The sequence below is a fragment of the Vollenhovia emeryi genome, unplaced genomic scaffold (genome assembly GCF_000949405.1).
Source record: "Vollenhovia emeryi isolate VEMERY1.0 unplaced genomic scaffold, V.emery_V1.0 DF939192.1, whole genome shotgun sequence".
Taxonomy (NCBI): Eukaryota; Metazoa; Arthropoda; class Insecta; order Hymenoptera; family Formicidae; genus Vollenhovia; species Vollenhovia emeryi.
This window is the reverse complement of record NW_011967174.1, coordinates 206,624-233,541: the sequence shown is the minus strand read 5'-3', so window position 1 is coordinate 233,541 and position 26,918 is coordinate 206,624. Positions and strand designations below refer to the sequence as shown.

At 35.1% G+C, this 26,918-nt stretch overlaps 1 protein-coding gene across 8 annotated transcripts in view; it reads left to right on the top strand.

Moving 5' to 3' along the window:
• LOC105562244 (potassium channel subfamily T member 2) overlaps nt 1–26,918 on the top strand; it is a 137,031-nt gene that overhangs the window by 57,985 nt on the left and 52,128 nt on the right. The window contains exon 1 of one of the 8 annotated variants that reach the window (XM_012012928.1): nt 8,361–8,605. The exons of the other annotated variants lie outside the window; for them this stretch is intronic. Coding sequence (XP_011868318.1) covers nt 8,427–8,605 — 179 coding nt within the window. The 5' untranslated portion in view covers nt 8,361–8,426. Of the gene's footprint in view, nt 1–8,360; nt 8,606–26,918 lie in introns of those variants that run through there. 8 annotated transcript variants of the gene reach the window in all.

Sequence of the window (26,918 nt, the reverse complement as noted above, 5' to 3'; positions counted from 1 at the left end):
CTGTGGACAAAGAAGTTTATATAGGAGAGTTTTTTTTACATATAAACTTTTTTACGTTATACAAGGATGTTAATTAAGACGCAATTCTCCGAGACCTAGTTGTTCCTCTAATTTAAATGATTTCCTTACAATAATACCATTCTTACGCATAATAGTTTATTATATTATTAAGAATAAACGTTGCTCATTAAATTGCTGAAAAATACGTTTATTCATGGAAATAACAAAACTTCCTTTGTGTCGAGTAATTGAAGAGTCTGTTCTATGCAGAATGGATTTTCTGTCTTATCCATATTTGTATTATTTGAAACGGACTAATTGCATCTTTTATCTGAAATTGAATCATTTGAATTTCCAAACCAAAATAGATTGATTTGCATGAGTACTTTCAAAAGTCATTTGCTCCACAGTTTTGAACCAGAAATCTTGCATTGACTGAGAATCGAACAAATCGGTGTTTCAGAAAATTCTAAAGTGCACGTCCATCACATGACGATAGAAGAATAGAGCGTAAAATGAGAGTCAGAGGTCGGGGCGAATTTAAAGCTCGCCAAGCGTCTGCGTCAAACGCTGCTCAGGGGGCGCCTCGCAACAGTTCGGAAAGCTCTGAAAAGCCCCGAGTGCTGTCGCTGCGATGTCGTGATGGGTGTCTTACGAACTAAGCGCGTCAGGTTTCCAGTAACCAATCCTTGTCACTCGAGATAGCTTCTTCGAGAACATGAGTAAAGTCCTTGCATCGACGTCGTAATCTCATTGCAGGAAAAATGCAGAGAGCAAACGTGCATATAGAGGAAAAATCGTTAACTATCTATCATTATCATTAACTAAACTATTTATAACAATCAGACACAATTGTGATTTTCACTCGACTTCAATACTATGACATTTTAGGGTTTGTGAATTTTTTGTTTTATTAATAATTTTGAAGCTTACTTTTTTATGTAAAGTTTATAAATTCAGTATTATTTAATATTTGTATGATGTACATATTTTTCATAGGTCAAAGTTAAAGTGTCGATTACGAAAGCATGAAAAGAACACGCATAAAGACTTAGAAATTGAGCTTGTAGCACATGTGTTATATGTAGCAGTTTTATTACGTGTAAACCGTGAACAGAAAGTTAGAATTATGAAGAAAGTTGACTCTGAAGTTTTTCAGCTTCGATGTACAACTTTATTATTAATATTATCCTTGATAGTTATCTGCCAACACGAAAATTACACAGTATTATAATTAATGATTAATTCAGTAACAAAATTTGGTTCAAACCATGCCAATATGGTTAGGTGACAATATTAAATTATGACGTTGTAGTCTTATATTAGTGTTAGTGTATTGTATTACAAAGCAATAAAACAATAGAAACTGAGATTATTTACATCGCAAAATTTGTTATAAAAGGAAAGATAATTTATTAATTCACATTTGACTGTGCATATAATACAATATAACTTTATAGGCATTTTTCTTTGTATTTTTAGAATTTTGAAATATATTCTTTATTATTTTCTTTAATTTAGCTTATAATTGTATAAAACATCATATATGTACAATATATTAGATTAGATATCTATTTATAAGTGATTCTAACAGTTATATTGTTATATAACGGTTAGAGTCACTTATAACAATATAGTTTACAACTGCAAAAAGAGAATAAGTCAATTTGAAGTCGCAGCACTTTTTACAACGTTAAAGGGGCATAGCGACGTCCTCTTTAGGTGTTGGAATCCTTATGATTGATAGTACTGGCAAAAGAACACTAACTTCTGCGTCTTTACCGGTTGACGGTCCTGAAAGCAAGAAATGTACGAAGTAATGGTCTTTTTGAACTTCTTACGGTGACTATGAACTTTTCTGTGCAACATTTCGGTGTTGGATATGAAGCATTCAACTTCATATCAGCTATATCAATCATCGTCATTTCTATGTTTTTCGGGAATATAAGGTAGAATGTCGTAAAATATTATTTTGTACCTTGAGATCTTACTATTATTTTTAATTCTCCTTTTCTAACAAAAAATATGAAGGAATACAGAGGGAAAGGTTATTACGACATTAATTATCGAAATAATTCCAGGTTCTATAGTGAAAATATATTAATCTTAAACTTATAATAAGGATTGATGCGATTTAAAATACATGTAACGTTTTTGTTTGATAATTCATTAATTTTTTATTATAATATTGTGTAAAGTTTACACACAACTACTAATGATTAACGTTAGTTTTGTGTTTTATTATATTTTAGCTGCAATCACGATTTTATTATAATACACAAAAATTAATAAGTTAAATTAGTTTAATTACGTAAACCGTGTCAAAACTTATCTGGATTATTTTTATTTTCGTGCATTATTCATTTTTTTCTGTTTTTTATCCATCTATTATACAATATGTAAAGCATCATTTGTACACATATTGGCCAAAGTATAATAGAATTAAAGATTTAATGTCATAAATATAAGGGTTTTTTTTAAATTAAATAACCCTGTTACATACATTTCTCTGATTGACAATTTAATTTCATTTAATGTAGTATTTTCCTTCCGCCGTTCTTATCTCATTATTTGATCAGCAGCATGCGCCGTCTGTTGAAATGCACATTCGATGTTACAGATTGACTTAATCAGGAACGAAAAGCCACGAGTCATCCGTCAGAAAATTCGATTCCCGAACTGTGAAACTTGTAACCCTGGTGATTGAAAGAAATCTCTGGCTCTTCACTTCGAGGAAATGCACTTCGACTATTGCTTTCAAAGTAATCAGACCGAACCCTATTGATTTTCGATTAGCACTATCAGTGATACAACGGTAACGTTTCACCTTTGACGTTAAAATGAACACGCAGTGTTTGATAATTCTTTCGTGAATACAATACGCATTTCACACTTTCGTGCTTTGCCAAATAATATACCAGCGCCAAAATCATTTAATACTATGTTCATAACTGAACTTTAATTATGTCTAATAGAGTTACGAGCGTAGATAGCAACATTAGTATTAATTGGCAAATTATTACTTGATATATTATACAATATTCATATGCAATGTATTCTGCATAATCGGAAAATACATATAGCCTAAATTAGAAGTGACACTGAAGCTGTTAACATTGTGCATATGAAACCATTTTTATTTTACAAAAACTTATCGATGAGCTAATTGTCTAAGGACGTGTTAATCAAATACAAATTGCATTTAAATTGTATCTAAATTGTGTATAATGTCTCGACTCGGCCTTTTGCTATTACTGCTTTTTATTATTAAACTATAATTTAGACAAGATAAAAAGCTATTTCTGTGAACTGGTCATTTTACTCAAAGCGATGCAATATAGATCTGCGAGTAAAACTGACCTCGAGCTGCGGTTGGTTTTGACAATTTTTCACGAGACGTAGCGAGAGAATTTCTTATGCATACCTCGTGGCCGAGCACCCTTCAAACTACTCTAATGTTGAGCTATCCCTTCTTTGCTACATCTTTGCGCCCCGTCAATATTTTACGATCGGACGATATCGGTATCTTACGGCCAGATTGGTTCCACTCATAAATTCACATTAGGATATTTTGGGTCTGCGTACGAGAGCTAGGTACCCGGTAGGCTTCCCAAGGCTACCTCACGAATTTCAAATGTTCATGTGTATACATGACGCGGTGTGAAACTTAAAGTGACCCCGGCAAAGAACCCGGAGAGGCAAGAATTAATTTTGCATGCGGTAACCATATAAAGTTTTTTACTGACCGCAGGCATCCTTTATCCGTGACGGAAATTTATATACGCTAGGCGAAGATCTTGTTATATGAAAAAAGTTTCAGATGTTCAATTAATTAGGTTTAGAATATCTTTAAAAAGTTCAAATTATTGAACGTCACTATCGACAAATTATTGAAAAATCTTTAATAGATATTTATCTAAAATAAAATGTAAACAGTTTTTCAATATTTAAACTGTATTATTAGTATTACTATAGAAGTAATTTTCTATACTAAAGTTGCGATAAAAATAACAATTATAATTCGCTTCGCTTATGCTAATTTTATAGTATCTCAATGAGCGATATTTTAAATACTCCTAACATAGTATAACTTAATGAAGGATTACAAATTAAAGAATGGATAAATAATAATTAAACTGTGTTTTGAATTATTTATAACTGAAATTGGAAGTCCAATAATTGTAAATTTATACAGCTGGATTTAGATAATTATATTAATCAACTTTTGTGCATCTCTAGTAATAATTCGTGACTTATGACTCAGTTGATAAATGTATTCAAACTACAGTGAAATGAATTTTTGCAAATGCTCGATATTCGCGGATTTTTATGCACTATCATTTGATTTACATGCGTCGTTTGCATAGATTAGTGAGATTTATCACGATATATGGGGAACACTCGCAATCATGGAAGAATATTTTAAAAGTTTAGAGTGCGTGCATTTCACATACAAGTCTCTTTCGATGTAATGCTCGTATAATTAAATTATCCATCACGACACAAATTGAATTTATACTAGATGTGACAAAGAATGATGTGACTATAAAATGTTACTGTTTTTTATCATATTAAGCAAGAAATTAAATATTACTTCTATTGTGTTCAAATATATTTTTTTTTAAATAACATGTTCACTTGATAAAATCTGCAAAGCATAGTTTTTATTTTTATTTTATAAAGTGGACTTTTTACTATTGACTTAGGCAATTTATTAATTCTGAGAACAATTTTTTAAAACCAATGCTATTGTCATTAATTCGTGGACTTATTATATCTTTTAAAAAATCTGTGCTTTTATGCGCGTCACATTTGCCTCGAGTTTAGTTTTTAATATTTCTGAAAAATCATTCTCTAGGCAAAGATCATCAGTCAAATCATAAATCATCTGCGAGTCTGCGAGTTCTTAGATATCATTGAAAAGCGGAATCGCGTCTAGTCGATTGCATGTAAAAGATGGATTACGGCGCTTATGCACGTTTTGTGTATAGAGCGCACCAGAAATTCGACATTTATCTCGCTCATCGCACATCTTGAAATAATGCACGTTGCTTCTTATCGCGGTTATTACAATTCTTTCGGTATGTATTTATTCATAAAAGAAGTATTATAGGAAATATTTAAAATGCTCTAATACGAAGTAGATTATTCTGCGTTTCAGTGTATTAGCATAAAACAGTTTAATATAGCCGCTTGGTAAATGCGCGTTAATATTAAACTGCATCATAGTAAACAGGATAATTTATCATTTGCGGAGGATATTAAATAATTCCTTATTGTCTTATGCTCTAATATTATACTAGCAGGCTACGCTCACTAATTGACTGACACGCTTCGGCGAAGACGTTATCATTCCTGATTATAGTGATAAAACCAGAAATAAAATCGCTATTTCAAAATTGCAGAAACTGTTGAAATACAAATCCACGAGTTTAACTAAATCCACGATCAAAGCTCTTTCGTCTGTATTTATGGCCTAAGACGATCAAGTGGACACATCAATTTAATATGATGATCGATAACATTCAGTGAAATCAATCATTGAATGAATAGTCATCAGTTCAATTCACAACCTTGAAAAAGTACACCTTTTCTTTAACTTTTTTAAATCTTTATTCACTTGTAGCTTTACAAAATTGATGAAAGTTACCTTCTGTTCCCGAAATGAAGAATAACGGTTTCCGTATTATCAATAATCAATGAACAGATTTGCTCGTACGCAGGAAACGTACGCGGAGAGAATTTTCTCTTAAAAATTTATCCTGAAAATTATGTGGTCGTGGATCAACATTTTGAAGAACTTTACGAGAGGTTTTTGAAATTTTACCATACATTTTACTAGTAAATTGTCACAAAATTCTTCAAAATGTCGTATATTGTTCCACGATTACACGATTTTCAGGGTAAATTTCGAAAGAAAATTCTCCCCGTGTACGAAACGCATCTACAAAGGAATATCTCTCCAGGCATACAAATTTGAAGAAGCCCGGGTCTTAATTCATGAAATAATAATACGATTGACGCGTTAATTGAAGGGTGAGAGAATACGACGGAGATTCGAGATCGCGTTGGACGCTATAATCGTAAATTACTATCATTTCCATGCGGTTCCCCTACCGCGGCTCTTCTTTGTTTATCGGTTTCCCTACGAGGGAGGCGACCGGCCAGTTCGCCGAGGAGAATGAGGAGAGGGTGACGGAGCGCGCGGAGCTTGCGCGATGCCAGGGGTGCGCGTCGTCGCGACAGTGAGCTTGAGGGTGATTCCGCTAGTCGGCGCTAAGCCAGGCCACGCGAAGCGCGTTGTGCTTGCGGAGCTTTTACGGGGAAGGACCCGTCAGGCCGGCGGTACGGCGCGGCGGCACCTCTCGTGCGCACGCGAGAAAGGTGGGCCGATGGTACCGCGACAACGCTTTGTTCCCCAGTGAAACGACGGCCCGGCACCGGACGCGAGCGACTGGGGGCGGCGGAGCTTTCGGAAGATGCGGTACCTGAAGAGAAAGTCCCGCTGCCTCGCCGTGAAAGACCGCGTCGTTGAACCGCATCCGTGACAGCGAGCGTCACTCGGGAGAAATCGCCTCGCTGCCGGCGATACCTACTAGCGATTCCCAAAGTAATAGGACCAAGCACTTCCCCGAGAGGCTTCAAGATCGTAAATTTAAAAGTAAGACCGAGTGAAATTCCCCCAAGAAGCCTCCGCGGTGGAACTCCGTAAAGAAAGGACCAACAAATGTTGTTGAAGAGCTTCGAAGGCAAAACTTTGCAAACAGGACCAACGTTTTCCAGGAAAACGCAACGTGATCGTCGACGAGAGAAGAGCGTCTCATTGCACGACATTATGTTGTATGTCAGTTCGCAGCAGGAATGTGGAACCGTTTCCGAGAATGCCCTTCGGGACTCGGCGAGGCAAGAGTAAGCTGGCGGCGGCATCGGAAAGAGAGAGACGCGGTGGACCACGAAGAGAAGATCCACGGGGAGATTTCCAATGTTCTTTCAAAGCGACTCCGCGAGGAGACTTGAAGCAAGTTCGACGTCTTTGAGTTTCAACTCGGGGAACTTGAGGAACCGACGTCGGTCACCCCCGGGTGATTAGAGTGCGATTATAGCGAGTTGCAGTAACTGCGGCGAACCGTGACCCCCGCAGAAACCTCTAGCGCCGCCGTTTATCGATGCAATTTGTGGAGTCGGTCTCGTCACGATGTCAATCGTCATCGTCATCCTCGTCATCGCCCTCCTTCCAGGCTAAACTGAACTTTCTTCGGCGTACTCGCTGTAATCGTTCATTGTTCGCGGAAGCGAACGCGTGGCGGAAATTCTGCTTTCGTATTAGACGCGTCACGCAGCATTCCTCTTCGTCCGATGTATTTTTCTACGCGAGAAGATCATGTCCGAGTGAAGAGGGTGTTTTTTTTAAAATAGCAAGAGAAACTCTTCCGAGGGAGAGCAACGGAAACTTTTCTTAAGAGGAAACAAGATTAGTATCGCAGCGTCGAGGAGGAGGTAGATTACAATTGCAACATCCGAGGAGTTTGTTTAAGTGTATTCGATTTAAGGGAGCAATATCAGCGAACGGCGAAAGGGAAAGGTGGGAAAACGGCGGCGGTGAGGGCAGGAGAGGGAAATATGACGCCCGACATTGCGCGATGAGTAAACAAGCGGGCGCACCTTCCTTCTAATTACGAGATACTTAACGAGCACGCTGGTTGGCGGGTCCAAAAAACGTAGAATATTTTTAATACGCGCACACAGATACGCGCGCGTGCATGGCACGTACGTGCGACACGCACAGTCGTCCAGGATGATGGATAACTTTAAGTGCGGCATAGGATGTAATTGACACTTTAACGTTTTAACGGGAGGATTCAAAACGGCGGTCCAACTAGACAGCGGAGTAGCGGAGTGCGTGGTCCAAGTTCTCTAGTGGCTTAGTCGTATTTTTCCGCTGTCTCTTTATATTTACGGTCATCCCGCTCGTAGCGATCGTACGCGCCGCGGTGGATTTTTTACGGGTATATCTTGGCGAATTATGCACGCCGGCGGAGGGGGTGGCGGATGCAACGGGGTGGTGGTGGAAGTACTCTACGTGTATCGTGCTGGTACCGAACGCGGTTAGGCGCGCCCGTGCTCCAGAAGTTTCTTTCTGGTTCGTTAACCCTTGCCACGAGCGATCGTGCGTGTTACGAGACTGTAACTACGTCGCTCCGCCGAGAGGGATACATACGTCGCCACGACCGCGATTGGAGCACTCGAACCCCCGCGCGCATCGTCCGACGGTTCACGACACTGCGGGAAGAAAACAAACGGGACATTTTCACCGCAGCAGCGGAAAATAATACCGGGCCAGTGGGCAAATACTGAAACGAGGGGGAGGGATAATTGCGCCTGGGCAAGGTGGCACTTGTGACTAGCGATTCCGAACGCCCGACTATATGAGCGCCAGTTTCGATATAGTGAAAAGATGGAGGACGTTCGTGGTGGCACTGTGGAATAACGCGACTGAGCGGATCCGGGATGCCTCAGCGAGCAAGACGTTAACGATGACGACTTCTAGCAGATACAGTAGCTACAACTGCCTCACCAGTTGGGATAGCTACGATCGCATTCCAAGGTACCGATCGTTAATCCTTAAAGGCCCAATCACGTTCCCGAGCACATACCTTATTATTTTCGTGTGCTTCAAGCCGGCGGGCATGAAACATTTTTCTGGCGTAAATATTAATCGACGCTTTTATTTCACAAAAGCATAGGAGACAACTGTGCTCGTTGTTGTAATTACGTCAGCTGAATGGTGATGCTTGACGTGTGTCGCGAAGCGCAGGCGGGAACTGCGAGAATTCATTGGAATGATCTTTTGGCCGTCGCGTTAATTGTAACAAAATGCACACAATTAATTATGTAACACGATCAATCTGATCCCCGCAATTTGCGATCTACCGCAACGCCCGTGTCGTATCCGCGCGAACATTCGTTCTACGCTTCCGTCTTGCTCGTACGATCGGTGTAATGTCTTCTGACTAGTCAATTCCTTTTGACTATGAGCATCGACTCGCCGTCGTTGTTGTCGTGATGCCACACTTTCTACGTGCACACACCTCTCATTTTTCACACTTCCGTGGTTCACACCGTTCATGTCGAACGTATTAATCGCACGGCGGACTTTTACTATCCTGTAAAGCTGAGATTGATTTCGATGCGCCCCGGTTAACTAGCGATGTGTTAGGGCACACGAGTAAATATTTGCCCCGCAATCTCGATCCTGACTTCGTATATTCGCCTAACGACGGATCCGTTGTTCGTATAAACAACGCCATTCGAACGTGTTTGGAGGGTAAAATGAATAAATGTTGCAGGTATCAGGGGATTACGTTACATTAATTTTTTTTCACACGTCGAAGTGAAAAAAAATGTTCGCATCTTTTATGCAATCAATAGAGGAAAGTCCCCGATTATGAGATAGGATTCTAATATGAGATAGCAGTTTTTCAACATCCAAATTCAATAACAAATCTCTTTTCGCAACTATTACACGATCTAACAATGAATTTCTTATTAAACAGATTTTACTCCCAAGAGCAATAAATTTATGGTGCCTATTAATGTAGTAGAAACCCCATTATCTTTTATAGGAGCCTATCTAATAATAGGGGACTTTCCTCTATTGATTGTTATTATTTAATTATTATGGTGCAATCGAAGATGACATAAAAGAATTCTTTGTAGGAAAGTAGTTTTGTGAAAATTGCTTTCTACTTGATTACAAAAAATTTGATAAAGGCAAAACTATTGGTACAGAATTACTGCATTACTAATGAAGTTATTGCTGATAATTCATTTTGCTGTAGTATATTATTGCATCTTGTTGTACTATATTGAAGCGTCTTTATATTATTTAAAGTAGCTTCCTTCTTCCATTTTCATTTTAACGCAACTCTTTATTTTCGTATCTTTTATGCGGGAATAATGGAGGAAAGTTCAAGATTCGTCACGAGAATTCAATACGCGACATGGATGAACGATACGGTGTTCAGGGTCCACCATTCATTTTCAATCTGTGTGCGATAGAAATAACGGTTGCCTTCGGTGGCAGATGAGTTTGCTGCTCGTTAAAATACGACAAACGGCAACGGCTCGTTCGCGTTTCACGGGGTATTTAACGTCGGCTATCTTGTTACAAGCGTGATCGCGAGTATCAATAACAGGAGGCGTTATAGCACTCTTCCGGCGCGAACGAGGTATTATCGGCCCGCTCGAATGCCGATGCGCGAGATATCGCATGTCGTATATGTGCAATCGAGTGGAAGTACCTGCTGAATGTAATTCGTTCTAATCAGCAAGAATGTGTCGAAGGTTAGGACTTTTTGGCACACAATTATTATGATATCTCAGTGACATTTCTTCCTTTATCTTGAACATTTTGATGATTTAATTAACATCGGACATTACAATAAACAGAAATAATTTAGAATTAAAAATTAAAAATAATAGGCTGCTATGAATTTTTAAATAAAAGTAAGTGATTTTGTAACCAAAGGAGAAGAAGAAGAAATACATTTCGTGGTTGCAATTTTAATTGTGAAAATTACTTTCATAAATGCAGAAATTTTAAAAGATATATTTCTTTATCTCATGCTTTGCAATGACAACGAAATGTTATAATGTTTCAAAATCATGTTACATATATATATATTTCCTATTTAAGAAAATAAAATTCTGCCTAAAAGTTAAATACGAAGATCAGATATTACATGATTTTATTCAAATAGCAAATGGAAAAGTTAGATAATTTTCTCTGAAAACATTTAATCAATCGCAGAAGATTTCCTTAAAGAAGATTATTAGAGCGGACAAGGAAGATGAAACGAATAATTTTCTTTCTGTGTGTCGAAGTAAAATAAGCTCCTATCTGTTATCAAACTTTCACTCGCGAGTGACAATTTTCTATTATAACGCGACGTGCCTTTCCTTTCATCTCGACGTGTGGCGCTCGTTTTGTTCGGCGGAAAGTTTAATTTGACACTGGCGAAATTGGCGGCTAATTGAAGATTCGTGCGCCATTCATACTCGGATTTACGAGTGAGAAATAAAGTAACTGACCAGGTGGATTCTTTCATCTCTCGCTATTGACTCTCAACTTATTCTTCAACTTCATTTTAGCCGCATAACGAACAATTGTACAATCTATTGGCTCTTACCATTCAAACTTCCTTCGGGTAAATTCTGTTGGCGCAACGAATGTTTGCCAATCCTTTTTTCTTCGCGCATCTTTTGGACGTACAGGGAGTGAATTCAACGAGCGAACGTGATATTTGTGAAGGCCGCAGAGATTAATATATGGATATATAGATACGTAAAAAAATCTCCCTTTTAAAATTATATCGCATTTAATTTAATAACGTTCGCCAATTCGAAACTACGTGTACTCTGTACCGTTACCTACTATTTTCTTAATTCGTCATCGTTATTTTCTGCTTACGCCACTGTTCGCGTGTGCGATATTATCCGACACGGAATTTCTCCCAATGAAATAGTGCAAGTGCCGTACCGATTTATTTTTCTGCTGTATGATATGCAGATACGATGGCAAAGTGAACTGTAATAGCAACGCTCATGAAGCTTTCGGAATTAATAAAAGATTCCTACGTTACGTGCTTTTCCAACGGAGAACTCGTGGTTGTTCGTTTTTTTTTGTTCGTATTACTGCTTGCGTGACAGATTTCATTCAACGTGAAATTTCTTTCGGTGAAATACTACTTTTGGTTTCGGTAAACTGTTATTCCATTTCTCTTTTTCTTAGAAGTTTTACATTATGATATATGTAGATACCATAATCAAATAATACATTGTAATGACAAAGTATATAATGGTATAAAATGGACCGTATAATGTAAATGAATGTGAAATAGCTTTTTAGTAAATAATCTGAACGCCTATTCATACTTTTTAATCACGCTAACTTTTAGATATTATTATAGATCTGTATCCGCGAAAGTTTCACCGATAAAAATCCGTCAAAATTATCATTGTCTTATCCAAAATTTGTGTGTAATAATTTAAGAATGTTTAGAACCTATTATTAATGTCGTGAAAATTCAACCAAAAGACAGATTGTTCTTACATGTATTCGGAAACTTATAAAAAAGTCCAAAGTCCATTCATTAAAGCGATCAAAGTTATAAGAATTTTTATTTACAGCGAATTTATTCGTAAGATCATGGGAGCAATGACAAGTTATTAAACTTAACGATGAAATAATTGAAAATCTTCTACTAATTATTTGAGTTTGCAAATTAAAAATAACGGAAACAAAATAAAAATTGATAAAATATTTATATCAAATTGATTGTACAATGAAAAATTGTAAGTAAAAAAGTGCGCATTTTCTAAGAATAAACTTTTTTTCAAAATATCTTAACAATCGGACAGAATACATACAATACATATACAATATATTGAACTGTAATAAAAATGAAATACTCGGTATGTCGGTAAAATACGTTTGATATTTTCTCCAGCAGGCAATAAAGTTATTATGCCGTTATGGTGTCTAAGTACTATTCAATGCGATTGCAGTTCTCTTAGGGACGATTATAGAGGCGATACTAGCGATGGATCGTACTAGGCTATTGATAATAGGATCACATTGCACTTTACCGATCTATTAAATAATGCATCGCGCCCCGCCACGTCCTCGTCGTAGAGTTTTACGTACGACGGGCTTTCGTAGCAGGGCCTTTTCTGAAAATTATATTCCTATAGCGTAAGAGATGCCCTGAGTGCATTCGCGTAACACGCACGTGTATATATTAAGTACATTTAGACTCTTACGGTCGTTATATCCTATTCTTGCAAAGTGCTTCTGCAAAGTTATAATGTACGCGGAATGTCGACACTATTTATTTCAAAACACTTTTATCCATCTTTAGAAACTTAAAATTCAATTCGAGAAAGTGAAGGAAGTTCACTTGACTGAGTCTCTATTTGCAAGTTTTGTTAGTTTTTAATTACTGCGCTTGAGGCTACGATCTTAAAAGCTTTAATTATCGTGATAAATTCAAAGACAATATTACGTATTAATTTATTTATTTTGTTTGCACAAAGTTTATTTAATATCATGTCACTTGTTTCTGAAAATATTTAGAATAACAATTTACTCCAAAAATAATGACGATTAATGCCTTAGTCAGTCCTTCTTTATTTTTATATTTTTATTTAATGATTTTAATAATATTAAAATTAAAATATTTTTATATATTATATAACAATAAATTTTAATAACAATTTTAAACTTATAATTAATTCTTTCTAAAGTTTTACATTTTGTATAAAATCGTAACGACAGTAGCAATTAATCACGTATTTTCTCTATATTTTTTTCTTAAAAATTCAACAGATTTATCAGTGTTGCATGTTTGATTTGACTTTTAATTCAAGTTAGATTTCTAAGATATCGAGTGTGTAACTTTTTTAAGAGGTTTATATACATGCATATACATTCAGTATATATTTTGCGTGCGTGTGTTTGTGTGTTTTCACATAAAAGTTCCACAACACCGTGCATTAGTACGATAACACATATTAAAACAAATTATGACATTATTCAGTAATGTAATGTAACGCAATTGTTACAATTAGTATAGTACTTACCTGCGAGCATACAAATTTGCGCTGACGTGAGGATGATAGTAAGTCCTCGTACTAAGATACCAGAGGACCGTTTGCGGTAATCGAAATACCTTGTTCCCGCAAACAGTCATTGCCACCGTCATCTCGCAGGAAATCCGACGTGCCCCGTCAGGACCCCGCTTCTTGTCCTGTTAATGAAACACGGGCGAGTGGCAGTCGCTGTCGAGCTGGGTACTGCCGAACCCGGACGGCAAATTGATCGTAAAAGCGACGGCCAGCACTTCTCGAGCGACGAGCTGGCAATTAATTCCTGCCACATTTACACGTCGCGAACACACAAGGGCCTCCCCCGGACGCGATCTTAACCCGATACTGGAGCATAGTGCCCCAGAACTGTCTCATTTTCTCTCGTATGAAATGCTAATCAATCGAAGAGTTTGGAACAAAAATTACATTTCACTAAAATAAGGGTATGTTATAATACGTTATTGTTTAGCGTATATTAATATGCAAATATATTTCACTAGCAATCATATGAACAAAACTATTGTTATTTAAAGTGACTTATATATTTTTTTTATTAAAGATTACACGAGAGCATAGAAAGATTTGATTTTTCATTAAAAATCGTTTTATTTTAGATTTTTTTATTAAGAATTATTTTTAATAAAAATACTAATATCATACTTCAATGTATTAAAGATAATAAAAAATAGAAAACATCTAATAATAAAATCATTAAATAAATAAGCATTGTAATATTGCAGCTAAATTCGTTTTAGTTGAAATATAAATATAATTCTGTGATAATGAATAATAATTGTTAGTGAATCTCTGCAGGACAAGTGTGCAATTGACGGATCTTTAGTGAAGTTTGTCACTAAAACATTATGAAGTAGTTTAAACAATTGAGGAACGAAAATTGTGATAGGTATACAAAGTAAAGTCTGTTTATCTTCGTAGTTGGACAAGATGGAGGACCTAAACATGATGAACTTCTCGATCATTCCATTAACATCTCTCTTTTAAAATCTATAATAGATTATGATAGATACGAAGTATAATCCATTACGCTTGAATATGCGATAAGCTTATTTGTCATTGCGACAGGTTTCAGCTTATGTACCTTTGAACAACGGCAAATTACATAAATCAGCCGCGTGTCGATCATTATGTCGTCCGCCATTCCGTATCAGTTACCGGTGCACTCTACTGTAATGAACCACTTGCAGATAATAAGCATAGAGAACAGAGAGCCGCAAATGTCACTACCGCCAACGCGAGAACCGTAAAATAAAATATTTTTAATGAAATTCGTGGCGAGTATGAGTGGAATATCTGATTGCACTCTCTGTGACAAGTACATTCAAATTGTAGTATACGTATTTCTGAACAGTTGTGCGAGAAATATTTAGCAATAATTAAAATGTGAATCATTTTTATCAAGTTTGGTAAATTTTAAGTGGAACAAATAATGACTTTATTATACGGTTAATGTTTGTTTGTACGCCCATATAAAAAGTACAGAAATTATCGATGAATTTAAGATTTGCGACATTGTTAATTTTTATTATCATTGATTGCATTTTTAGTAATAATGTTTTAGTTTGAAGGTACTTAATATTAATAAATTATTTGTTTACATTTACTTATCATTAGATGAACAGGAATAGTTAACACTGCATCCAGGAAACCTGTAAAAATGTAAAAAGTTAATAAAATATGTCGAATAGCGAATTTGGTTGTTTGCACTGCTGCGCAGCAAGTGCGCACTAAGGCGTGTTTGTAGTCAATTTTTATATTTAAGGATCGTTAAATACCTCTTGAAATACTTCTTAATCAGTACAATGATCTGCACAGCATGCGTACGGATCATCTTTTTGGCTAAATAGTTTTAAATATGTATTTAAGATGACTGTAAATTAAAGAATTGGCTCTGAACAAACCTTGGTATGCACTCAGTGCGCACTAGTGCAACAACCGAGTTTGCTATAAGAGACACACACACACACACCTTCAGCACGAATTGTGTCAGTGTGTTTTTATGTTATTAGCTAAAAGTTAAAATATCACAAAATAAAATGTATAAATTGTAGTCATGACAATAGAACAAACATGTTACAATTATTGTTACGGCCATCATCTTCCATCGCCTTCCAAATGCAAGTGGTTTGCGTATAAATGAAATGAATGCGTGCCGCGAGATAAATTTTTATTAAATTTTCACAAATTCAATCTGTACAAGAATGGAGCAATCTGTGAACAGACAGCCACTTCGACTTCGATGGCCAGCCTACCTGGAAGTTCTATCAAAGCGAATGATCATATTACAATTGAATTTAATATCTGCTCGTTATCGTTAATATTGGTAACGAGCTCTCGAAATTATCCTCGAGAGATGATAATAGGATTTGTTTCGCACTTTGCTCCGAGCGCAAAAGAATTCATTCCGCAGAGTTTTCTCTTTGACCGATTTAAAAATAGTCAAAGTGAACAAGCCGATTTATTTCTGCTAATATAATTACAAAACATATTAATGCTTTACCTCAGAAATGTGAATGTAAGTGAATCAAATACTTAATCATATGCCAGACAGATACATTTTACGTCAATTATTATGAAATTCAATTATTATTTTCTATATTAAAAAATTTGTGATAAAAACTTGTAATGCAATGGCACAATAATTTTTCCTTTCGAAATAAATTTTAACTGACTGAAAAATTTTGCGCTCAAGCTTTATGTACATATTCTTTATTGGTTGAGATAAAACAGCATTGGACATCAGTAGTAGAAACATTTTCTGTCACTCGGAGCACTCTCCGTTCATAATGTTTATATGACAAACTTTTCAAAGGTCTACCAAGTCTGAAAGTGAATTAATTAATAAATGCCTAATTAAATCTACTAACCAGGTCAATATTTCAATATTTGAATATGTATAGAAGCCTTCTATAAATTTTATAGAAAGAGATGTACTATGAAAAAAAAGATCGAGCGGAGTTTAATTCTCTATGCAGGGGAAAGGTGGGTTATAGCCCCAAACACACTTAATTCAGAAGTATAATTTATTATTATTAATGAGGAGAAAAGACAAACATAGATAAAAATTAAAATAAATATGTTTCTCTTTAAAAAATTATCTATTAATATATAGATATGATGATACTGTATCTTTACAGAAAACTCTTATAACACAGCAAATAAAGATCATAATTGAAATGTTGCGAGTAGCTCCGGACTCTTGACTCAAAAATGTATTTTCCATTATTCTTTGTAAAAAAGAACAAGACAAAATGGACTTGAACCACGTCATTATTTAAAAATTACTTGATAATGTCAACACATAGATGTATTGTATAACTAAATATTTATTATTTATTATTTAATTTCAAAGTAATCAACAAAGTGCTTCCGATAATTAATTAACACATACTTAAACATATAAAGTCGGAAACATACTGCTGTAATTATCATTAATATTATGTTAATCGAAATAAACATATAATTACGGTTCTCGCGATACTTAATATATGTTGCGATATTTAATAGCAGTTCATAAGCTGCAGGAAGCAAAATTTAAACAACATTATCAGTACCTACAAGGCTACATCTCGTATATTATACGGAATAAAAGTATTAGTATAAATTCACTCTTTGACAAGATTTTGCATTTTATATATTATTTATTGTGGTACAATATCACGACGGTCTGACGTGAACTATTTTCTGCTTTATGGCGTCTTAAAGTGAGCGACCTCGCGGGAAAACATCATTTTCTTCGAAAACTTGTTAGAACACCGTCGGAGTAAAGCGCCCTTGGCGCTTTGGTGAGCACGATGAAATTTTACTTCTCTGCTCTTTTCTCGCTCGTCGCCAACACTCCTTGAACAAACGAAATCGCAGGAATGCGAACGCGTCTTCTCATCATTTCTTGATCACAAGACCGAAAATTATTTCCAAAGTAAAGTAGATTAAAAACAGCTTATGGATTAGAAAAGAATACAATTCTCGTGAGAAAAAAACTGATGCAAAAATCTTTTCGGAAACTTACTGGCAAATGTGACGAATGCTAGCAATTTCGTGTAAGAATAAATTGAGATGATTTCAGGTTTTTTTTTACATTTTGTGCACATTCAAAAAAATTACATCTTAGAAAAACATCAAAATTGTATTAAAGAATATATGATATGAAGACTTGAGTTAACTGTGCTGCAGGAAATTTTACAAAATTGAATAATGTACAATTTAACTTCTTTATTGCTTAGGTTCAATCCATCTGATTCACCCTTCTCTTGATTATTGTCTCCCTTTGAAATCAAGTATCTACGTTATTACGATGAGGGCATGTATAAACCATGTTACATTTCATCTTTCTCTACACAATAACATTATTGCACTAACATTTTATGAAATAGTAACATTCTATCTGTGATTTCTTAATTTATATTTTAATGAGCTGCGTAAAATTTATTTTTGTTGTTAACATATTGTTTTATTAACAGCTGGATGTATTGCCGAGAGAATATTCATAATCATGTTAAATTCGTTTAGTTACGATCATATAGTATTTATGCATGTTTGACTGAAAACATTTCCGTGCAAAATCCTTCGTTTGAAACTGGAACATGTAACGGCCTGCAACGGACGGGATTATAATGAGTGAATCCGGCTCTGAGATATGAAGGAATAGCGCGAAAACTTGGCGATGAAATCCTCGAGCAATTCCTCGAATATGACGTGTGTGTACTGCATTGTGTGCTGTAAAGAAAAAAGAAAGAAACAGAATAGAAGTGGACATTCACTGGGTGCTCATTATACAGTTTCCTCATTGTGCACGAGAGCCGTCCTGAGCTCGCGCGAAAGTCTAATCGAAAACTTTTGTACTCCTTGGCGCTCTCTCCCAGTTCTTCAGTTATATTTCGCTTTCCCTCCGCTTGTCCCCCGCCTATCTCTCCCGAACGGATCTCAAGAGGGTTATAGGACCTCACGGCGATGCTCGAGAAAAGAGAAAGGAGGGAAGAGACGTGACGCGGTAGCGTAGAAAAAAGTCACCGGGGAGAGAAGTAGCGGTAACTCGCACAGCGGCACCGAATCGAATTATAGCACCTACGGGAAATAGGTTTTGGCGGATCATACACTCGGACCTGTCTGATCAGATAATACTTGAACCACTGCGATTACTGCGGACAATCGACGCAACACAGAAGCAACACTTGCGCGTTCCTTCGAACTTCGCCGATAGTCGATTACACTGGCAATGAGCAACTTGATCGAAGCACTCAGATTTATATACCTTTACCGCACATTTTCAATTAAAAGATTGTTAATCTGATTTTGAACTGCACGTAAAAAGTAAGCATTAAAGATTAACTGTTTCCCGCTTCAAAATGTAAAAGTGATCTTTCAAACAGGAAACATGTTGATTGTAAAACATAAAGGAAAGTTCTCTATTATGAGATATGATTCTAATGTGAGCCAGTAGGTTTTCAACGTCCAAATTCAATCACAAATCTTTTTTTGTGACGATTACACGATTTAACAATCAATTTTCCCCTAAACAGATTTCACTTCAACGGCACCAAATTCACGGCGGAACCAACAGACGATGCCTATTAATTTGGCAGAAACTCCGCTGTCTCATATTAGGAGCCTATGTCATAATAGGGGACTTTTTTCTACTGCTCGTAAGAATCGAATTTGCGCGAAGTACGCGGACGCTCCGTTTTTTTTCCGCACTCATATAGCTGATAGAATGCATGAGAAACGAGAGTCCCGACGGGTTTATGAGCAATCGAACAATCTTTTGACGTAATCGTGAGGTTGGAAGTTTCTTCTTTCAGCCCTAAGCGTGCGAGTGACGCGTGACGTCTAAATCCCTTCGCTCAATTACCGAGACCACCTCGGTTCTCTTTTTCCCTCGTCGAACTCTCGGCTATCCACGTCCCGGAATTCTTGCCACATAGCGCGAGAGGAGACACCGCGAAAGTCGATTTGTCAAGTTGCCGTGGAAAGAACGAGCAATCACATCATGCAGTTAATGTTGCGCGAATTCATGTGTGCGACTTTGTGCGAGAAAGGAAAAGCCGTTCTCTCTCGGTTTTTAACGTTACGTTTATTAAATTGTGCCGGTACAGTTGCAGTTACAGTTTGTTCATGACATACTCGTAGAAAGACCTTCCCACAAATGGATTCGATCGGACATTTATGCGATCACATACACGTATGAGAAATCACAGCAAAGTGGGAAGCATTTATGTGTCTACACTGTATCCGCTTCAGACTAGGGGGTAGTGTAACAATGTCGGTGGTTTACAAATCGATATTGCCGACCTCGAGGAAGGCATTGTCACATCGTACCCTCCCATACGACTGTTCATTTCGATCTGGCCACGTTTACGACTTTACAGCTTGATACAGCCCTGTTGCGAAGTTCCGTATCGTGTCTCGAAAATCCGCCGCTGTCGTAACAAACTGCACGATACATGTCCACGCCCAGGTAGTCGCATTTCCGTCGATCGACGACTTCGCAAAGCACATCGTAATTGTTCCACTCTCGCTCCGCGAAACGGGCAGTGAAATTTCTGCATGCAAGTGTTTAACGAAGTTTTAAAAATATAATTAAAAATTTGATAATGGGAAACTTTAACGTGAAGTTTAAAATTTTGCTAATAAAAACGAGTAAATAAAAAACTAGATTATTAAAATTTGCTTATAAAGTGCGACGTTTATATTCGCAATTTATCTACTTAGTGTTAAATAACAAATATCTTATTATAATTTAATAGATATTAATCTTGTTATATACATAACTGTCTTTATAATATAATTCTTGAAAACGATTATATAACTTAATGTTACGACCTCTTCTAAATGAATGAAAATGTGATTTTTCCAATAGCTTATTCGCGTTATTGCGTCTGTACGATTTTAGAGCTGAAATAAATCGTGGATTGCTTTTGGTATAAAATAATGGTCGCGATTATCATAAAAATTGATCCATTATTGTATCGATGTCAACATCATAACAGAATATCCGTTTATCTCCTTACCAAACAGAGTATTTTCTCCTCGGTGTCATGATTTTTAAATGTCATCGTGGGAGCGAATGTTTTATGAGCGCTTCTCCGGGGTCTTGTAAACCAAAATTCTGCGATCCATCCACACCGCGAATAAAAGCGAGGAATATAACCGCGTTAGTATTGCAAGAGATTTTAGAAGAAACGCTCACGAGCAGAAAAATGGCGGTTATTATGCCGCACACACTGTGAACAACGTATATAAAATTACATATATAATAAGATAGCAATTTACAGAAATTGATTTTTTCACTCTTCTTGTGTAAATAAAAATTTCAGAAAATTGAAAAATTACAACTTTGAAAACAAGCTGTTTACTTGTTATATAAGATAATAAATTTTACCTGCAAGGTATATACAGTTATTGATTATGTAAATATACACCTTTAATATGTGGTCCTAATATTATTCACTGTAATAGTAATTTATATAAAAATTTTTTACAATGCGTTTTTATTGTGAAAAAAACGTTTTTATAATTTAACTTTAATTTTTTGTCTTGTTTTAGAGATGGAATTATAAAAGAGGGAAAGTACAATAGTTTTGTGATTATATGTCATGACAAAGTTGTAAATTTAATATTTTTAACTGTGCAACTGTGCTGATGCAGGTATTTTGAATTACTTTTTCGAGAGAATTGCCGGATGGTGATTTTTAATACACGTGTTTGATACTGTTACGTAGAAGAAAATTCTCCATACGTCAGATTAAAAATTTTGTTTTTACGTCTGAGAAATTTAGGTGGGAAAAGCTGAAAACAGTGTTGATTATAATATGTAGTTTCCTATCTAACTTTATTATATTATATATTTAATCCCAATATTAACTACGTATAATTGCAATCTTCTAAAAATATCCAGAATTATTCTTACATTCCTGATAAAATATAATTAAAAATTATGGAACAATCACATTGTCTTTGAATTGAAAGTATGTTTTTCTTATTGACCGCAACTATGTTTTTTTATTAAATGCATATAATATCGTTCTTGATAATTTTTCTTTTTGGAACATAAGGTATGTACATAAGAGTGTTGCTTTTAGTATTTTCTGAATAATTAATTTTATCTAAATGAAATTAAAAATGCGTTACCTTAAAACGGACCAAGTTTTATAACACTCTTCTTCTTTTAATGGCTGGGAAGCTCCTTGATACTTTTTAAAGTCGACTTTCTGTTGTCAGAATACTCCTGGATACACACAATTAGCTTGGAACTAATTTAACATTCGTGTATCATGACCAGCATGTCAACCCAAGGGCACTCCCTCGGCGTGTCCCATAATGCAAATCATATTATCTTAATTACTGCGCCATATGTCGTCACGGCGCTTACGCGTACTTACGTCGTCCTCTCTCTCTCTCAGGCCCCTAAATTATTTATAAACACGCGCCATCAAGAGAGTTGAAAACGGGAAGAAAGATAACGATGAAATACGCAATTTCATGCGCGCGTGACATTTACGAAACGCTTATGCGTGATATTATACAAATCGAGATCGTTCTTCGTCGTTCTGCAATTGTCGCAATGCTAGGAGAAAGATAACTGTAAACACCTCCGGCTATTTCGACACTAAAGAGTGTGTGCAGGAACAACTTGCGTTGTTCTAGTAATATCCATTTAATGGAACATGGTCGGATATTGAAGCGCGCGCATATTCTAAATTGTTACGTTGCATAACTTTAAGAACACTTTAAAAGAAAACGCGTACACACGCGATAGAGTAGATATTACGTTATAATAATGTTTTTGAGATTCACCGCGCAAGATGAAATTTGAGATACGTGGAAATTGTTCGTGGAGTACAAAGCAAATGCAATTTGTTCACATTTCGAAAATTAGTTAATTATTATACAGTGTTTTAAATTTGCTTTTAATATTGTTTCAGTTAACAAATTTTGTAATATATGTATGTTTTCGAAATTTCGGTGTGTAGAAACATACTTTTGTTAATAACAGAAGGGTGTAGTCTAAAATATATATGAGTTAATTAGTATCTATATTTATAATTACGGAGAGTATTACTACACTGAGAAAAGTCTTTGAAAATTTATTTGTGGCATATAATGTATATTTCACTGAAATAAACATTATATGCCACAAATAGTGTTTATTTCAGTGAAATAAACGTCGTATGCTACAAATAAATTTTCGAAGACTTTTTTCTCAGTGTATGACAATAAAATGTAACGCTGTAATTAAGAAATTAGATGACTAAGTACACTTGAAATTTTCGACAATTAATAAAAATAAAAGAATAAAATTTATGAATCTTTGTGTAATGTTAACAACGTTGAGAAAAATTATTGCGCGATATTTCACGCAATATTAAACATTTTTCGACATCTTGATGTAGTATCATGTGTAAAGTTGATTACATTTGATGCTGTCGAAATGGTTTTATCAATAAGCGTCTTTGTACATAAAGTTTCTCTAGCGCCATTACCCCCTTGCGTAGAATAAGTTTTTTAGGACTTACTTTTTAGCAATTGCTTGGCGGTTTATTCGTCTAGAGAGACTACTGATAATTAATTATATCGAGTCTGCAGTGCCGGCGGGAATTAGTAGAGTTCAATCACTTGCGAAACTCATGGCCTATAAGTAAGTGTACTCGGTCCATTACTTAATTACTGCTTTCCTGTCGAGTGATTAATTATTATGGTGGCTAATTAGAGTCTCGTACTGGCAAACAACTGCAGCTCGCTTGATTGGATTTTGCGATTGATTCAAAAGCAATAAGTATCGATGGAATTTTATTCTCGCTCGGCGACCGGCGATTTGTAACGCACAATACCACAATAACTGAATACATGGAGAGAACACCGTAACTGGACTATTACCTATATCGGAATGAATACTGCAAAACATACATGGTTTTATTTCGAGCATGCTTATTTTTCGCTCTTACCCCGTTTCAGCTAGAACGTATATTTTCACGAGCGAGAACTGCTCTCCTCGCGTATCGGATGACACCATTTCGGTATCTTGTAATCCGCACGATTCACATATACGACTGTTCATTAGGACAACCAGAAAAAAAGATATAAAAATAGATTTTTCTTATAGACGTGTAGCAGTTTAAGTAAGAAGTGATAATTACACTAATGAGTATTTTGATACACAAGTAGCAATTTTAAATTTACGTTATTTTTTTATTAAGATTTAAAACATCAGAATACATGTATACATTGTTATCGTGGAATACTGGAAATAATAGGATAAATATATTTTATTAAACATATTGTAATGTGACATTTTGTATTTAAATAATTAATTCTTAATGCATCGTGAGTAATATTTGCTGTTACATATTTAAGGTGTTTAATGAAAACCAAGTATCGAATTAGTCTATTAAGAATAATTTAAATTAAACTATTATATAAGCTCCGTGTAATGACATGATTTAATTTTAATTGATTATTGATAAATATTAATAAAAAATAGCATTTGTACATATTTTTAATGCCAAACTACATGTCACTTTCATGAACTTTCGATACATTTAACATGAATACGGTACAATGTAATTTTAATCATATAAAAAGCTTTGTTTAATCACAAATACATAAATACTCATTCCCAACTATTTTTCTTCCGTGACATGCATGCTACGTGATAAATAGCCAAAAATTGAGCTCTATATGGAAAGTACCAGATAAAGTATATAAGGATTAGTGACAATCCCTAACCCTAAAAGAATCTCCCTTTGAAGTTGATACGATCATTATGTGCAGCCTGGGCTTTAGTAAATCCCGCAATATTCGGTAATCTCCCCTTTTCTCATCATTTTTTATTAAACAAAAATGTCGAAAATCTATCTGCGAGGGCATTAGAGATACCTCAGGATAGGAAAATAGCTATAAATACATTTTTTTATGCCAAAGAAATTGAAGGAGAAATTGAAGAAGAAATTGGAGAAGATAATATTATACGAGTATTCTAGAATAATGAACAAGTTTTGAAATTATTCGATTCTAATGAGTGTTCGTAAAATTAACATTCTCTAAGTATTAATTTGTCTATAGGCATGTGCCTATAGACAGATGTCCTAGACAACAAATTTCTGCCTAAAAGATATATCTTTAGTATTACAATTATTTTTCTTTATTTATACACATCTTATGCTGCGCATTTATATGTAAAAAAAAGAGAAAAGATATACATACTCTCGATAATTCATTTCATACTAACAATCACGGTAAAAAAGGACACTCGAGTACATTTATACATTTACATATTTTTTATTTTAAAGAGAGTATTTGTATTATATTATCGAGAGAATCATACACTTTTCTTGGTTTCTGCTGATTATTTGAAGATTACATAATTATTACCCGATCTAATCTATATTATGTAATATTTTAGTTTATGGAAAATCAAATCTTTGATAAAAGTCTTGTTATGTGACATACATTTTGGCCACACTTTTTACTTTGATTCTTGTTAAATCTATTTTTGATACCTAATCGGGCACAAGACGTATTGTGAATTGAAGCATGACCGAACAAAAGGAGTTTTCAGTTTGTAACTGCTATATAAAGTAGCACCTAAGCAGTTTCTGGAATCTAGCACAGACCATCGTACGTACGTGAACTATTGTGAACTAAGGTACACTTTGTTTCATCTAGTTTCCAGTTTTGAAGGATACATATACGAGTTAAGGCCGTGCTCATGTACATGAAAATACGTTATGACATATTACGGTAATAAAGCGGTCAATGGAGTGCAAGGTTGCCGGGTATTTTTACACGGCGACCGGCGTCGTAGTTCTATTTGCGGTGCGGGAAGGCAGGTTGCTATATAATTATAGACAAATGAGATATATAGATCGGTAATATTTCGATTACAGATGACGAACAATTCTAACGCAGGACTAAAAGCTACGTATCTTTGGCTTAAAAGATTAACGTTACTGTCCGAGTGCCTTCCACTTAGATTGAGCTTATCTCTCTTTACATCCATATGAATTATTTCAAGCTGACGGAATTCTCGGCGATATTACGCAAATTACGTTCATGATATGGATTGATGTACGCTCTAATCACGAAGAGCGGTATGTTGAAAGTGGATAGCGTGCATCGAATTACTTTCTCATTATAAAATTTATCTGTCAAAAATTTACTAATTTGTAAAATTAGTAAAATAACAAGATTAAAAACCGATAAATTAAGGAACTGAAGAAATAGTGAAATAAAAGACATGTTTATTTTACTTGCTGAAAACTTAATGTATAATTGATATAATGTTAAAATGAATCGTTTAGTTTGATTTTACAAAAGCTGACTAATATACGGAAAAGTAAATAATATATACAAACTTGTAAACCATATGATTTGCTCTTAGCCTTTTTATTATTTATTTATTTATTATTGAACAATCACAACTATACTTTTGTGCCGTGAAAAACTTTAACATGAATTGTTCCTGTTGAAATAGAAAAAGAGAAAAAATAACGGGCAAGCTTCCACTTTATTTAATTTCGAGTGGATTGTGGCAAAAGGAGACATTTTATCAACGTTGAAAATAGCCATTTCACCGAATGCTTTTGTACGTTGTTGACATATCAGTTTTGATCAAAAACTGCATTTGCGTTTATCCGGCTGTTTTCAATTATTCGTCAAAGATTTTGCATCAGAGAAAAACACTGCCGAATAATTTATAATTTTTCTTTTCGCGTGAGTCCTATAAGCTCTTCACAAACTTTGCGTGTCTGATGCGAGAAGCGACACATGATTTCTCCATGATATAATTTCGGAGGGTAAAGCTGTCTAATAATTTATTTAAACAGAAAGCAATATACGAAATATATTGAGTAAGTAAACTTTCTGTCAAAGTAAATACGTCGATAGATTTTAGTGGAAATTAGTAAATCAATTTGCGCGTTGCTGATTTACATCTCATAAATACGTAAATCAATTTCTTCTCGATGACTCGCGTGATATTTTATAATGCCTGTAAGCATTAATTAATATTTATAAATAATGAAATAAAAAATGTAATATATGCTCGAATATATGTTCATAATAATTATAAATCTTGAAATGTAAATAATTGATAATGTATAAGTTTTGAAACGACGTTAGTAGACCAAGTTGTGTATATTTTATATTAAGGAGAGATTGATACAAATTTCTATGTAAAATTTTATATTTCGGAAACATATTATATGGCTTTCGGCGAAAGAGGAGAGAGAAATCACGCATTCAGCTATATATCAAGG